The sequence below is a fragment of the Monodon monoceros genome, unplaced genomic scaffold, assembly GCF_005190385.1.
Source record: "Monodon monoceros isolate NGI ecotype Baffin Bay Population unplaced genomic scaffold, NGI_Narwhal_1 Super_Scaffold_10, whole genome shotgun sequence".
In the NCBI taxonomy this organism is placed as follows: Eukaryota; Metazoa; Chordata; class Mammalia; order Artiodactyla; family Monodontidae; genus Monodon; species Monodon monoceros.
The window spans coordinates 48,312,121-48,325,836 of NW_021703766.1; the positions used below are offsets into that span (position 1 = coordinate 48,312,121).

Here is a 13,716-nt window from a genome sequence, read left to right on the forward strand (position 1 = left end):
AAGCCTTCCGCTCCGCCTCCGGTAACTCCGTGACCGGCACTCAACCCCAGCGACGGCCCCGCCTCCAGGGAAATCCGGGAAAGCCCCGCGCGACTGGGGCCCCTCCCCGGGGCGGGGAGAAGGGAGGCCGGGGAGGGGACACGGGAGAAGCCCGCCTCTGCCCTTCCCTCCCCCCGCTTACACCACCCCGCCCAGCCGCCCGCAGCTCCTGCCTGCCTCTGAGTCATGCCCCCAACCAGCCGGGCCTGTTCCCCACCCACCAACCCCGCCCGGGATGGGAGCGGGACGCGGGACAGAAGGGGAGCCAGACGGCCCCCGCCTCCTGGGCCCGGGCTTTGGTCGCTGTGACTCTGGTCTTGCGGCCCTGCGGCTCTTGCTATGTCCCCGTCTCCCTCCTCCTTAGTCTCTCACGACCTCCATGCCCCTTTCGCCACGTCTCTTTCTTTCTCTGTGCATCGAGGATTCCCGGAGCACCCACCCTGTGCCCAGCGGCTCCGGCTGGGTGCAGGGACCCCGCCGGGAAGAAACACGTTCACTGTTTCCCTGCGCACTCCCCACCGAACACCACCCCCAACGAAGTTCAGACCCAACGCTGAGGAGGCACAGGAGGAGGCAGAGATGGGGGCAGGGCAGGCTGGGGGATAGTGCCTGGGCGCCTGCGGAGCGTAGTCCCTGCCCCGGGTGCGTCTTTTCGCTCCCACAAAGGAGGAAACGGCTCACAGAAGGGAAGTGCCTGGTCAAGGTCACCCAGCGAGGAAGTAGGAGTAGGGAATCGAACCCGCGTCTTAGCGACCCCAGGGCCTCAGGGAATTGCCTCCCTGGAGGAGAGGCTGAAAGCAGACAGCACTCGAGCGACAGAGAGATGGTGAGGGAAGCAAAGAGACGATAGAGACAGAGACACTGAGAACAGAGACACAGAGATAGAGAGACATCTATCCAGACCCGAAAGCCAGACTAAGAGATACAGAGGCCTATAGCCAGAAAGACAAAAAAGCGGAGACAGAGCCTGACGCCCGCAGCCGCAGGGGTGGGGACCCCGCAACCCGCGACCCCGCCTTCTTCCCACCCACCCCCCGCCCCACGCCAAGACCCGGCCGCTCCGGGCGCCGCGGGGCTGGGAGGGGGCGGGCGCGGGGCGCGGCGCGGGCGGGGCGCTCTGCAGGCTGCACCGCGGGACGGCGGGAGCGGCGGCGGGTCCAGGAAACCCCTGGGGCGGACGGGTGGCCCCGGGGGGGCCGGGGGCGGGGAGGCAGGCTGTCGGCACCGCCCGGGCCGACAAAAGTCCCTTCAGTTCAGCCGGCAGCAGGGGAAGTCCCGGCGCTCGGCGCAGCCACCCTCCCGTGCCGCCAACCCAGCCGCACTCCGGCCGCCCGCTCGGCCGCCGTCCCCGGCGGCCCCATGCCCCGATGCCCCGCGGGGACCATGGACGAGGGGCCTGTGGACCTGCGTACCCGGCCCAAGGCCTCCGGACCCCCAGGCGCCGCGCTGCCGCTCCGCAAGCGCCCTCTGCGTGCGCCCTCCCCGGAGCCCGCCGCCCCCCGCGGCGCTGCGGGCCCCATCGTCCCCCCGGATCCCCTCCGCGGTGGCTTAGACACGCCAGTGGTGCCTGCGCCCCCCCACGGCCTGGCCCGGCCAGAAGCAATTTACTACCAGGGTGAGTGGCTTCCGCGGGTCATGGCCGGGTGGGGGCCAGGCAGTGCAGAGGGTCACTACCGGAGCCAGGGGCAGAGCTCCGACGTAATATACGGGGCCTCGGGCAGATGAGGGACAGAAGCCAAGGTCCCAAGGGCACAGATATGGGGTTCCTGGGGAGCTGGGCGCACAGCCTGAGGTCCCAGGGGTGCAGATATGGGAGCTTCAGGGAGCAGTGCCTTGGAACACAGGTATCGGGGTTGTAGGAAGGCTGGGTGTCAGGGGGCCCTGAGGGATAGAGCCCAGGGTCCGAGTGCCACATATAGGGAGCTAGGAGACAGTGCCCAGCAGTACAGAAATGGGTTCTCAGGGAATCAAGCCCCGGGAATACAGAATTATAAACTCTTCAGAACCCAGATATCTAGGGTTATAAGGAATCAGCACTTGGACCCAAGAAACTGGGGTCTTGGCATCCCGAACTATATGTGGGGTCAAAGGAAGTCAGGGGAACAGAGACTGGGGTTCTAAGGAGACAGATATTAAGGATCCCCGGATGTCAAAATCTCGGGAACCAAGATATCGGGAGACGATGGGAATTAGGAGAATGGCGTTGGAGTTCTGAGCACCCCAATATCTGGGATCACAAGGACCCAAGGAAACCGATCCAGATACCAGGGGTCCTTAAGGAGCCAGCAGACCAGAGATCTGGGGTTCTGAGCACCCAGTTCTGTGTGCTTGCGAGTGACCAGTGTCTTCGCTGGGGTCACAAGGTCAGGTGGCCTTAGGGGGCTTGGGCTCAGTCTAAGAATTGGGGGCAGGAGTGGGGAGTTCTGGGACTCAAGGATTTAGAGCCAGGAAGAAGGATTCACGGGTCTCTGGGCAGAAGGCCTCAGGGTGTCAAGGCCTGGTATTGGACGTGCAAGGACCAGGAAACTTGGGGGTTCAGGAATGGGAACCCCCAAGGACCAGGAGATGACAGAGAAGGCCAAAATCCATTTTCCGGATCCTGTCTTCATCCCTGACCTCCAGGAGGGGTTGGCCCCTCCCACAGCTGTGCCCACCTCACGATCTCGGAGTGACCCTCAGAGCTGCAGAGACCCCATGCCTAGTGCCTCCAGACCTTTGCCCAGTTTCTGCACCTTCCACCCCCTCAGAGTACAGCTTCAAGCTGTGCATCAGGAGGCCGGTCACAGCCTTCTCCTTTTTCCCTATTCCCCCGATGAGAACCTGGGCCTCAGTTTTCCCCATCTGTGTGATGGGTGGATATGGATTTGCCTGCTACCATGGTCCCTTCCAACACTTTGATCTGAACATGTTTCTGGCACCATTCCCTCTCCCCAAACTCTGTACACATTCACCCCACACCCTACATCCAGTGCTTCATCCATCCTTACCTCCCTCAGCCACAAATTCACTCAGCAAACAGGCCCTGAGGTCCCCCTGCTGAGTGATGATGGGGGTTCAGTCCTTAAGGGACTCTCTGCCTAGTGGGAGATGGGGCATCGGACACTAGTAAAGATGTGACAGTGAGAGTGTCCTGGGCTGGGGCGGGGGGTGGGCTGGGGGAAGCTGCGGGAGCCCAGAGGAGGGATGCGGTAGAGGAGTTTGTCTTGCACCTTGAGGACTCAGTAGGAGATGCAAAAGGGACCTGGGAAAAAGGGCGGGTGACACGCAGTAGCGAAGGCCGGGAGGTGGAGGATGGGTTGAGGATCTGTGGGCTTGGTCTCACACATGTCCTTTCTCTGCCCAGGACCTTTACTGTCCCTGTACCCCACCCCAACAATGGGCTCCCCCTTTCCTCTGCTGAACCTGCCTACACCCCTGTACCCCATGATGTGCTCCATGGAACACCCCCTGTCGGCTGACATCGCCATGGCCACCCATGCGGACGAGGACGGAGACACGTGAGTGACAGTCCCCCATTCATGGAGGGCAGTAGGGAGTGGGGAGACCAACCTTCCACCCACCTCACCCACCCACCACAGCACAGGGGCACTCAGCGTGGGCTTTCAAGTTACCTGCACCTGAGTTAGAACCCTGTCTCCACTGCTGTGTGACTCTGAGCAAGCCCCTTTCCCTCTCTGGACCTCAGTTTCCTCTTCTGAAAAATTGGGCACCCTGAGAGCACTTACCTCCCAGGAATGTTTTTGGAGCAGTGGGCTTCAAATGTTTTATCAAAATCCCAAAAGGAGGAAGACATCTCACTGACCAATTTATTATACGAACTATACGTGTTAAACTCCTAGCACTGAGCCTCGCAGATTGCCTGTTCAATATGTACTAATTACTGGTATTATTATCGTTATTGCTTTTTACTAAACCCAGCACATACACGCACATATAAACTTGAAATAAAAATTGCACAGAACAAAACAACGCTCACCCTTCCGACTTGGGATCTACTTTGGGATTTTCTGTTCTAGTCTTATGTCATTGTTTCCTGGTCACAGCCCACTAAATTAATTTGACGACCCCTTAAGTTGACTTCCCAAATCTCATGGTTTTATCATCTACCGTTTGAGGGGCCATGCTTCTGAGCGGCGTGAAGCTGCTGGGAAATCCTGCATGGGAGGGCCTAGCACACAGTAAACACTCGATATACTTGACCGCCATGGTTATTGTTATTCTATCGACCTCGGTTTGAATCTCAGCCGGCCACCTTCTCACCCCTCTCTACCTCAGTTTCCCCCTGTAAAAACAGGAAGCATAAGATGAGGGTCTCTGTGAGGCAGAAATGAAATGATTTCTATAAAGCCATTGTCTGGGACTGGGGTTTGGGGACTGGAAACCACAGGTGGAGATGGGATGGACAAGCTTATTTCTACAAGGAAAGGGGGGGGCCTCCACCACTGGCTCCTGGGTGACTTCACATCCCCGAGCCTCAGTTTCCCTGTTTGGAAATCCGGGCTCATAATCACAATTAGGATTCAGTGCGGTGATGTACATACAAACAGTGCATAGAACGGAGCCGGGTGCACACAGTAGGTGCTCAGTACATGGGAGTGGCTTTTGGTTGGTTGAACAGAGCTCCCAGGGTTGTCGTGGACTTATCCTTGTGAACCCAAGCAGGAGAAAGTACCTGAGATATACATATACAGGGCTGGGTAAAGCTAGTTCCCGCCCACTCTGGGTACGTCTGGGGTCATCAGTGAAATAGATTTAATTTGTATCTGTCCCCAGGGGTGATTTGTTTGCAACCTGTGAAAGCAGGGTGCAGAGGCGACCTGGCACACCAGTCTCCAGCCCCACACCCCAGCCGCCCTCCCCGCTCTCCCCGCTCTCCCCCAAAGCAAACACTTCTGCCTCAGCTGCCTGTTGGGGGAAATCCCTTCCCGCAGAACCTGACCGCAGCCCAGCTGCTCTGCCTCCCCCACGTCAGCACCCGTCACTCACTCACAGCCTCCCCCTCCTGGCGCTCCCTCTAACCTTAACCCCTTCCGCTGGGGCCGAGACTTTACCGGAATGGGCAGCAGGCACAGGCCAGGCGGGGGCGGGGGAGGGGGGACACGCTAGGTCTGGGTCCCCAGAACGGCAAAGCTATGGTTGGGAGGCTGAACTTCTAGGGATTCAGGGGAGTAAGATCTCAGGGCATTCGGACAAAGTCCCCACCCCCCACCCCCACCCCCCGCCACCAAGAAGTCAGGAGGCACTGGGGAGATGGAAGTCTGGGTCTCCAAGAGAGGGGGGAACGCGTTCTGAGTCCCAGAGAGCAGAGGTTGGGGGACTGCCTTCCGTGACCCCTGAGCGGGTAAGGAGCAGCGGGCAGGGCAGCTTGGGGATCTAGAACTCGGAGGGAAGGGGAAAGTTCGTATCCGCAATGAGTTAGGGCACCGTATTCCCGGGTCCCAAGAGATCTTGGGGATGGATGCCAAGATGTGGGGGTTAGGGAGCCAGCTGGAGTCGGAGCCCTGGAGGGTGGAGTTCCAGAGGGGTCCTCTGGCTGGAGAAGTTGGGTCCCTTACCCCCAGGGTAACTAGATCGCTTTGGATTAGGCTTCCCTCTCCGCCCTATTCGAGGATGGAAGTTGGGGTGTCCGGGTGGCCGGGGTAGATCCCCGACGGGACAGGCTTCCCTCCCCCGGGAGCAGGAAGCGGAGCCCCGCCCAGCAGACCTGTTACTGGAAGTCCGAGGGCTGGGCCGCCCCTCCCGTCCCCACTTCCTCCAGCCCCGCCCCACCCCCTGCGGCCCGCGCGTTTATGGGAACTCAGGCCTGGACGGTTTCTCTGAAATAATTTTCTCCCTCTGCCCTCACTTAACCCCTCCTGCCCCGAAGGGGACCCAGGCCGGGCGTCCTGGGAGATGCAGGGAGGGGAGGGAGCCCTTCCCAAGGGGGCCCTGGCCCAGCTCCGACCCCTCCCCCAAGGTTTCTTTTTAAATTTGGCTTTCTCGGCTCAGGATCCAGGTTCAGCGTTACACCTGCATAATCTCCTACTGGGAGATGGGCGTTCTTGTAGACCATACTTTACGGAGGAGAAACCCGAGGCTGTAAAGGGCCACCTAGCCGCACAGCTAGAGAGACTTGTAACGCAATTTGCAACCCCGGCCTACTCAGCCCCGGCAAAGCCCCCAGGGCTGCAGGATTTCTCTGCCTCCAGTACCTAGGGAGCTGGATTCTAGATGCAGATTCCACAATTGGGAGAACCGCTGTTCACCTCTCTTAGCCACGCTCTGGTTTGTCAGTAAGCAGTGGTGGGTGAGAAAGAAGTTGCTCTAGAAAATGGCCTTTAAAGAAAGGTTGTAGGGACTGTGTACCTCCAGTCAGCCTTGTGCCCTCAGCGCTAATGTCCCCCACCCCATACAGTCGTCCCAGGTTGCTCTCAGCTCTTCCAGGTTCGGGGCCCTGGGAAGGGGCAGGAAGTTTATTGAAAAGTGTTATCCAGATCAGTGCCTACAGAGATGGAGGAAGCAGGACTGCGCACAGGGAGAATTTGAGCTGCTACGTAGTTTCATCAGGGCCTCAGTTATCCCACAGGGAATGTTGCAGCTGGAGTGGCCTTCAGAGTTGGGGCCAGAAGCCCAGGCTTTCGACACCCACACGGACCAGTCACTGGATGCCATTGGGTGGCATCTACCCACCTCACCCCCATGACCTGGGCAAGCAGCTCTTTTCAGCGGAGGGTAATTCCCAGAGAGAGCTGAGAGCTGACAACCTTCCCAGAAGCTGAGGGAATGAGTCCTTCAGTCCAGAAGTGGGGGGTGGGGGGGACCTGGGTTGCGCAGTCCAGCTTCCCAAACAGTGACTAGTTTGTCCCACCTCCCTTCTGGGCAAAACTTCCTCCACATACATACTCTTGGGATGGAGGCTGACCGTGATCTCCAGTCACCACTGATGGAGACCTTGATGGTGGTATCGAGTTCATCCCCACCTATTCCACAAGAGAAAACTGTGGCCTTGAGTGGGGTGGGAATGTGGTTACCAGCTTCAAGGATGGCCAGGGATCATTGAGAGGGACTCATCTATTCAGAGCGTGTTTGTGGAGCACCTGCTCAGCACCAGCCGCTGTCCTAGGCACTGGGCAGTGATGGAAGCACACCAAACGCTCTACCCTGGTGGAGTTGACATTCTATGGGGGGAGATTCAGACAGGAAACAAGTAAAGTGTACCACATCAGGTGATGAACTGGAGGAAAATAAAGCCGGGGGTGGGGGAGGGAGCCGCTGCTGTACCATTTTAGCAGAGGCCCAAATGAGGGGACCTAGTCCTGCAGGTATGGGGGGAAGACTCTTCCCAGCAGAGGGAACAGCCAGTGCAAAGGCCTAGGAGGCAAGCATGCTTGGTATGTTTGAGGAACACCAAGGAGGCTAGTGGCCAGAGTGGGCTGAGGAGAGTAGACAGAGATGATATCAAAAGGAATTGAAGAGCAGGAAACAAGATCACACAGGGCCTGTGGGCCACGGTGAGGACTTTACTCTGAGGATTCTGTGCAGAAAAGGGGCATGACCTGACTTAGGGTCTAAAAGGGTCCCTCTAGCTGCTATGTGAGGGACAGACAGTAGAGCAGGATGGAAGCAGGGAGGCCAGCGAGGAGGGGACAGTCCAGGAGGGGAGATGGTGGTGCCTGACAGGATGGAGGGAGTGGGGGTGGGGAGCAGTGGTTGGATTCTAGAGACACTTCTAAAGTATCCTGCGCATTTTGGAGTTAGCACTGCTGAGAGTATGGGGGTGAGAGGTGACCAGCCTCTAATGCCTGTGATCCTCCACCCCCAGGCCACTCCACATTGCGGTGGTGCAGGGCAATCTACCAGCTGTGCATCGGCTAGTCAACCTCTTCCAGCATGGCGGCCGGGAGCTGGATATCTACAACCACCTCCGGCAGGTGAGGCTGGGGGTCTGGGAACCCGGACTTCTGTTTCCTACGGGAAGAAGAGCTGGGGGCCCTGACTCTTGAACCTGAGGGACGAGGTGCTCCAGATTTCTAGTTGCTGCCTAAGACTTACAACTGGGGGTCAGGACTCAGGAATTCTGAGGAAGGCAGACTGGGACGCAGGGCAGGGAACGGGTCCCTCACAGTCTCTGTTCCCCAGACACCGCTACACCTGGCTGTGATCACCACTTTGCCGTCTGTGGTCCGGCTCCTGGTGATGGCCGGTGCCAGCCCCATGGCACTGGACCGCCACGGCCAGACGGCAGCGCACCTAGCTTGCGAGCACCGCAGCCCGGCCTGCCTGCGGGCCCTGCTGGACAGCGCGGCCGGGGGCACCATGGACCTGGAGGCCCGCAATTACGACGGTGAGCATCTACCCGGGCGCGGGGTGGGGCTGTCCGGCAGGACCTGGAGTCCTGAGGCTGCAAAGCCCCAGGCCCAGGTTTAACTGAGCCTCCCTCTCCTTCAGGGCTCACCGCCCTGCACGTGGCCGTGAACACCGAGTGCCAAGAAGCGGTGCTGCTCTTGCTGGAGCACGGCGCGGACATCGACGCGGTGGTGAGCGCGATTGGGCCGGGGGAGGGGCCAAGAGGAGCAGAGGGGCGGGGCCAACGGGGCGGGGCTTGGGTGGGAGAGAGCCCGAATGGGTGGGGTGGGGCTTGAAGAATCTAAGGGGATTGAGATGCTGGACCCAGCGGTTAGGATGCGGGCCGCCGGCTGTTTGGGCAGTGCTAGGAGACGCTTAAAACCTTCCCGCCCTGCCGCAGGACATTAAGAGCGGCCGCTCCCCACTCATCCACGCCGTGGAAAACAACAGCCTTAGCATGGTGCAGCTGCTGCTACAGGTGGGTAAGGCCCCTGCCCGTGGCCTCTCGCCCACCCTTTCCTCTGACACCACCCGGCTGTCGCCCTATCCCTGCCACCGACGCCGCCTTCCAGTTCTGGCTCTTGCTCTTGCTGCGCTTCCAGCCCCGACCTTTCCTTCTAGGCCTCGTTCTGTCAACCCTAGGACTTCACCCCTCCAGGCTACGAACTAGTCCCGGGTCTTCTCCCATTCCTCCTCCGGCCCCAAAACGTCCCAGGCCCCAACCATCTAGAGTCTTGCTGACCCTGCCTTCCGGCTTTGGCCCTGTCCCCGCGCTGTCCTTCCTCCCCGACTCCGTCCAGGATCAGGCCCAGACTCTGGACCCTTCCCTTCTCTGACTCCGCCCCTGCTTTGGCCGGGGCTGCCGAGTCCTGCTCCGGTTGATTCGGCGCCGCCCCTCCAATCCCGCTCTGTCCCGCCTTTGTTTCCAACTTCTACCCTTCTATCACCCAACCCCGATCTGGCCCCGCCCCAGGTTGTGATTCCCACCCTCACGCCCGGCCCCGCCCCTCACTGTAGCCCCGCCCCCTGGGTTCCGCCCCCCCCGCCCTCCACCGGGACCTGGCGGTGGTCCTGACCCGCGCCTCCCCGCCCGCAGCACGGCGCCAACGTGAACGCGCAAATGTACTCGGGCAGCTCGGCGCTGCACTCGGCGTCAGGCCGCGGGCTCCTCCCGCTCGTGCGCACGCTGGTCCGCAGCGGCGCAGACAGCGGCCTCAAGAACTGTCACAACGACACGCCGCTCATGGTGGCGCGCAGCCGCCGGGTGAGTGAGTGTGCGCGCTGGTGGCGGCGGGGGTTACAGGGGTTTCAGGGGTGTCTGTGCCCGAGCGCCGGTCCTCGCGGATGTGACAGGTGAGTGGGCACGTGCGTGCAGAGGATGCGGCGGTGGGCGTGTGCGCGTCTGTGCCAGGGCGTGGAGGCGAGCCGGTGAGCCTGAGGGCGTGGGTGTGAGTTCTAGACAAAGGAGTGACTGAGGCGCAAAGAAAGGAAGTGACTTGTCCCCCTGCACGTACTGAGAAAGAGGCGGTGCTCCCTGAGCTAGGAGACCCCGTGAGCTAGGAGAGATGGAGAGAAGCAGGGCTGTGTGGGCAGGGGTGGCCTGGTGATGACACCACCCCCGCATCGCCCCACAGGTCATCGACATCCTGAGAGGGAAGGCCACACGGGCCGCTCCTGCATGCCAGCCAGAGCCCTCCCCTGACCGGAGTGCCACCACCTCCCCTGAGAGCAGCAGCCGCCTCAGCTCCAATGGTGAGAAACCGGCTCCCAACTTCCAGCAGCCCAGCTCCGCCCTCCCTCAGAACCCAGGAGTGGGGGTCCCCAGCCCCCTTCTCCCTGGATCCAGCCTCTCGCTGCCCTCACCCCTCCTCTCTCTTCTCTTCCCACAGGTCTTCTGTCAGCATCACCACCCTCCTCGCCCTCCCAGTCTCCCCCAAAGGACCCCCCTGGATTCCCCATGGTTCCCCCCAATTTTTTCCTTCCTGCCTCATCTCCACCGACCTTCCTGCCCTATGCCGGGGTCCTCCGAGCCCCTGGCCGGCCGGTGCCCCCCTCCCCAGCTCCAGGAGGTAGCTGAGAGGGATGGGGGGGCAGATCTCGGACTCATGAGGAGGGACCTCGCTGCCCTATGGGGTCAGCCCTCCTGGAAACTGTGAAGATCTCACTCTGCCCCCCCCCAATCTTCTGGACCAGGATTTGCACAGAGGCACATATATTTACCCATAACCGCCCCCCTCTTCTCAGCATGGATATTCCCCCATCTCGTCCCCACCCCCAGCCCGGGACTCTTACCCTATTATTCTCAGGCACCGGTCTCCCATCTGGAACTTCATCCAATCATTCATTTCCTTCTCCTCTCCCAGAGCTGGTGGAACCAAGGAACAGCCCTCCCCTCTGGCCTTTACCCAGTTCAGTAAGGAGGGAGAGATGGGCTGTAGCCAGGCACTGATATCAATGTAAATTATTAGGCTTTTTGGTTGAATTTCTTTTGTAATAAACTATTTTTGTACCATATCCCTGGCTTTGCTAGGCCTCTTTCATGAGGAGGTCTGGAGGAAGTGTGTTTGTGTGTGTGCCCACCTGGGTGCTGTATCCAGCTGACTCTGTGTGAGTCTCAGACTGACAGTGACATGTGTGGGCGACTCTAGGACTTACGGTGTGTTGTAAATGTTCTGTCATTGTGTCACTGTGCCATTGTTTCTGGGGACGACGTGAAGTGTGACATCTTTCCAGAGGACCCTGTTGGATTCCATAGTGCATGTGTGTGTATGTGTGCTTCTGAAGGATTCTGCGGTTTGTGGGTCCCTGTGTACCACAGCTGGTTCCCCCCAATTGTGTACCTGTGGTAAACTGTTGATGCCAGTTGCCTCTGGGTCTCCGTGCGTGTAGCATTTGTGAGTGTTCCTAACATTGAGACCTGCGGTCATCGTGTGATTGTTTCTATGTGACTGCCTCGCTTGGTGTGTCACATTTTGATTCAGTGGCTCCAGGGCCCCCCTGACATACATATATACTTTTGACCGTCTGGACGCGTCTCTTACGTATCAGTCAGGGTTTGCATTCATTTCCCGTTACCACAGTAACAAAGCACCACAGATTCAGCAGCTTAAAACAGCACAGATTTATCCTCTTATAGTTCTGGAGGTCAGAAGTCCAAAATCAACTTGACCAAAGTCAAAGTGTCAGCAGAGCTGGTTCCTCCTGGAAGCTCTAGAGGAGAATCTGGTCCCTTGCACTATCCAGCTCCCAGAGGCCGCCTGCATTCCTTAGCTCATGGCCCCTTCCTTGTATCACAGCACCTTCTTGCTTCTATCTGTACATCTACTCTGATCTCCCGTTTCCCTCTTAGGAGGACCCTGTGATTCCCCCAGGTGCCCACAGATAATCCAGGATAATCTCCCCCATCTCAAGACCCTTAACTTCCTCACATCTGCCAAATCCCTTTTGCCATATGAAGTAACATTCACAGAGTTCCAGGGGTTAGGATGTAAATATCATCGGAGTCTCTATTCGATCAGAGAAGCAACATCACTAAGCGGTGGGTATGTGGATAAGTGATTTGTTACAGGGATTTGCCCGTTGGGAAGGGAAGATGGATGTACAATGGGGGGGGCAAGGACAAGCTGGAACCCCCAAGAAAGGGCTGGACCCCATGTCAGCCCCCAGTGCCTCCAGCCTTGGAGAAAGGGGTGTCCTTTGGGAGAAGCTGGCAACCTTGGTCCCATTCTATTGGTCTTCTTGAGTGACCATGTGTTTGTGTTTCCGAGTGACGCTGAGTGTGGGTTTTTCAGTCTGGCGGGCCCTCCTTGGGCCTCTGGGTCTTTGTATGTCTTGGTGATTGTGAACATTTCTGCTGCGGTGACTCCACAACATGCTGTATCTGTGGGGCCCACTGCCTTAACGTCTTCCTAGGAGACACTGTTGCGTCTAAGCTAGGGGTGTGTGTGTGTGTGTGTACACACACGCACACACATCCATGTACACGCACTTCTGGGGCAGCTCTGACTGGGTAGCCCAATTTTTTTTTTTTTTTTTTTTTTGCGGTACGCGGGCCTCTCACTGTTGCGGCCTCTCCCGTTGCGGAGCACAGGCTCCGGACGCGCAGGCTCAGCGGCCATGGCTCACGGGCCCAGCCGCTCCGCGGCATGTGGGATCTTCCCGGACCGGGGCACGAACCCGCGTCCCCTGCATCGGCAGGCGGACTCTCAACCACTGAGCCACCAGGGAAGCCATGTGCCAGTGCTTTTGATGCTGCCTCTGGGCTATGGTGTCCCTAGAGCTGCCTGATTTGGAAGACATGTTGGTTTCCTAGGGCTGCTGTAACAAATGGCCACAAACTAGATGGCTCAAAATGAATTTATTCCCTCACAGTTCTGGAAGCCAGAAGTTCAAAATGAAGGTGTCAGCAGGGCCACACTCCCTCCAAAGGCTCTAGGGGAGGATCCTAGGTGGCTGCTGGCATTCCTTGGCTTGTGGCTGCATCTCTCCAATCTCTGCCTCCATCTTCACATGGCTTCCTCTGCTTGTGTGTCTGTGTCTTCTCTTCTGGCTCTTATAAGGACAATTGTCACTGGGTTTAGCCCTAAACCCACCCAGGTAATCCAGGATGATCTCATCTTGAGATCCTAACCTTAAGTGCATCTGCAAAGACCCTTTTTCCAAATAAGGTCACATTTAAAGGTTTTGGGGGGTAAAGATGGGGACATATCTTTGTGGGAGGCCACCGCTCAACCCACTACAGAGGGTGACTGTTGGGCCCTGCAAGCAGCTGTGTGTGAGAACTTCCCACGTGATAATCCCACCACATGAGCAAGGTCATGTGCAATGAATGACTGTCTCTCCAGCAGACCGTGAGCCCTGGGAGGACAGTTTCCTCCTGCTGCCCTACCCACAGCAGCCAGCACACTGCCTGGCACGGAGCAGACCCCTGAGAAGTGATGGTAGAATGAGTGAGCCTCACCCACTCCCCATTGCATTATGGTGTCTGCGATTCTTTGTGGCTGTGTCTGGTCCCCTGTCACACTGTGTGACCAGTTTGGGAGCAAATATTAGCAGCCATGTATTGACCATGATGGCACCCATATTCCAGATGAGAAAACTGAGACTCAGAGAGAGCAAGTTGCCCATCCAAGGCCAGGTCTCCTGCCTCCTAGACCCACGCTCATAGTCGCTGGGCCCTCTTGACTCACAGGAAGGTTGTATGTGGTTGTGCCTATTATTCTGTGTGTGCACACGCATGTGTGTGTGGAAAGGCTGCAAGATAACAGGTGATGTGTCGTTGAGAGCACAGGCCCCGGAGTTAGAACTGAGTTCGAGTCCAGCCCTTCCATTCCCTAGCCATGTGACCTTGAT

At 58.5% G+C, this 13,716-nt stretch overlaps 1 protein-coding gene across 2 annotated transcripts; it reads left to right on the forward strand.

The window, feature by feature from the left end:
- Positions 1-1,291: 1,291 nt before the first annotated feature.
- On the forward strand, positions 1,292-10,878 carry BCL3 (BCL3 transcription coactivator). 2 transcript variants are annotated; one of them, XM_029213451.1, is made up of 9 exons: positions 1,292-1,654; positions 3,383-3,536; positions 7,841-7,949; positions 8,158-8,362; positions 8,467-8,555; positions 8,765-8,842; positions 9,461-9,628; positions 9,999-10,116; positions 10,254-10,878. In XM_029213451.1, exons 1-9 carry the CDS (start codon positions 1,399-1,401, stop codon positions 10,439-10,441), a joined length of 1,365 nt encoding a protein of 454 aa, XP_029069284.1. In that variant the 5' UTR covers positions 1,292-1,398; the 3' UTR covers positions 10,442-10,878. The 2 variants fall into 2 exon arrangements, with proteins under 2 accessions (XP_029069284.1, XP_029069283.1); XM_029213450.1 differs by having other exon boundaries at positions 9,999-10,878.
- Positions 10,879-13,716: the final 2,838 nt, after the last annotated feature.

Bases quoted from the DNA above. Each gene is read 5' to 3' on its own strand.
- BCL3 (XM_029213450.1), top strand. From the start codon at position 1,399: ATGCCCCGATGCCCCGCGGGGACCATGGACGAGGGGCCTGTGGACCTG. The intron at 7,950-8,157 runs GTGAGGCTGGGG...TCTGTTCCCCAG, and splicing joins TCTACAACCACCTCCGGCAG to ACACCGCTACACCTGGCTGT. The intron at 8,843-9,460 runs GTGGGTAAGGCC...CCCCGCCCGCAG, and splicing joins TGGTGCAGCTGCTGCTACAG to CACGGCGCCAACGTGAACGC.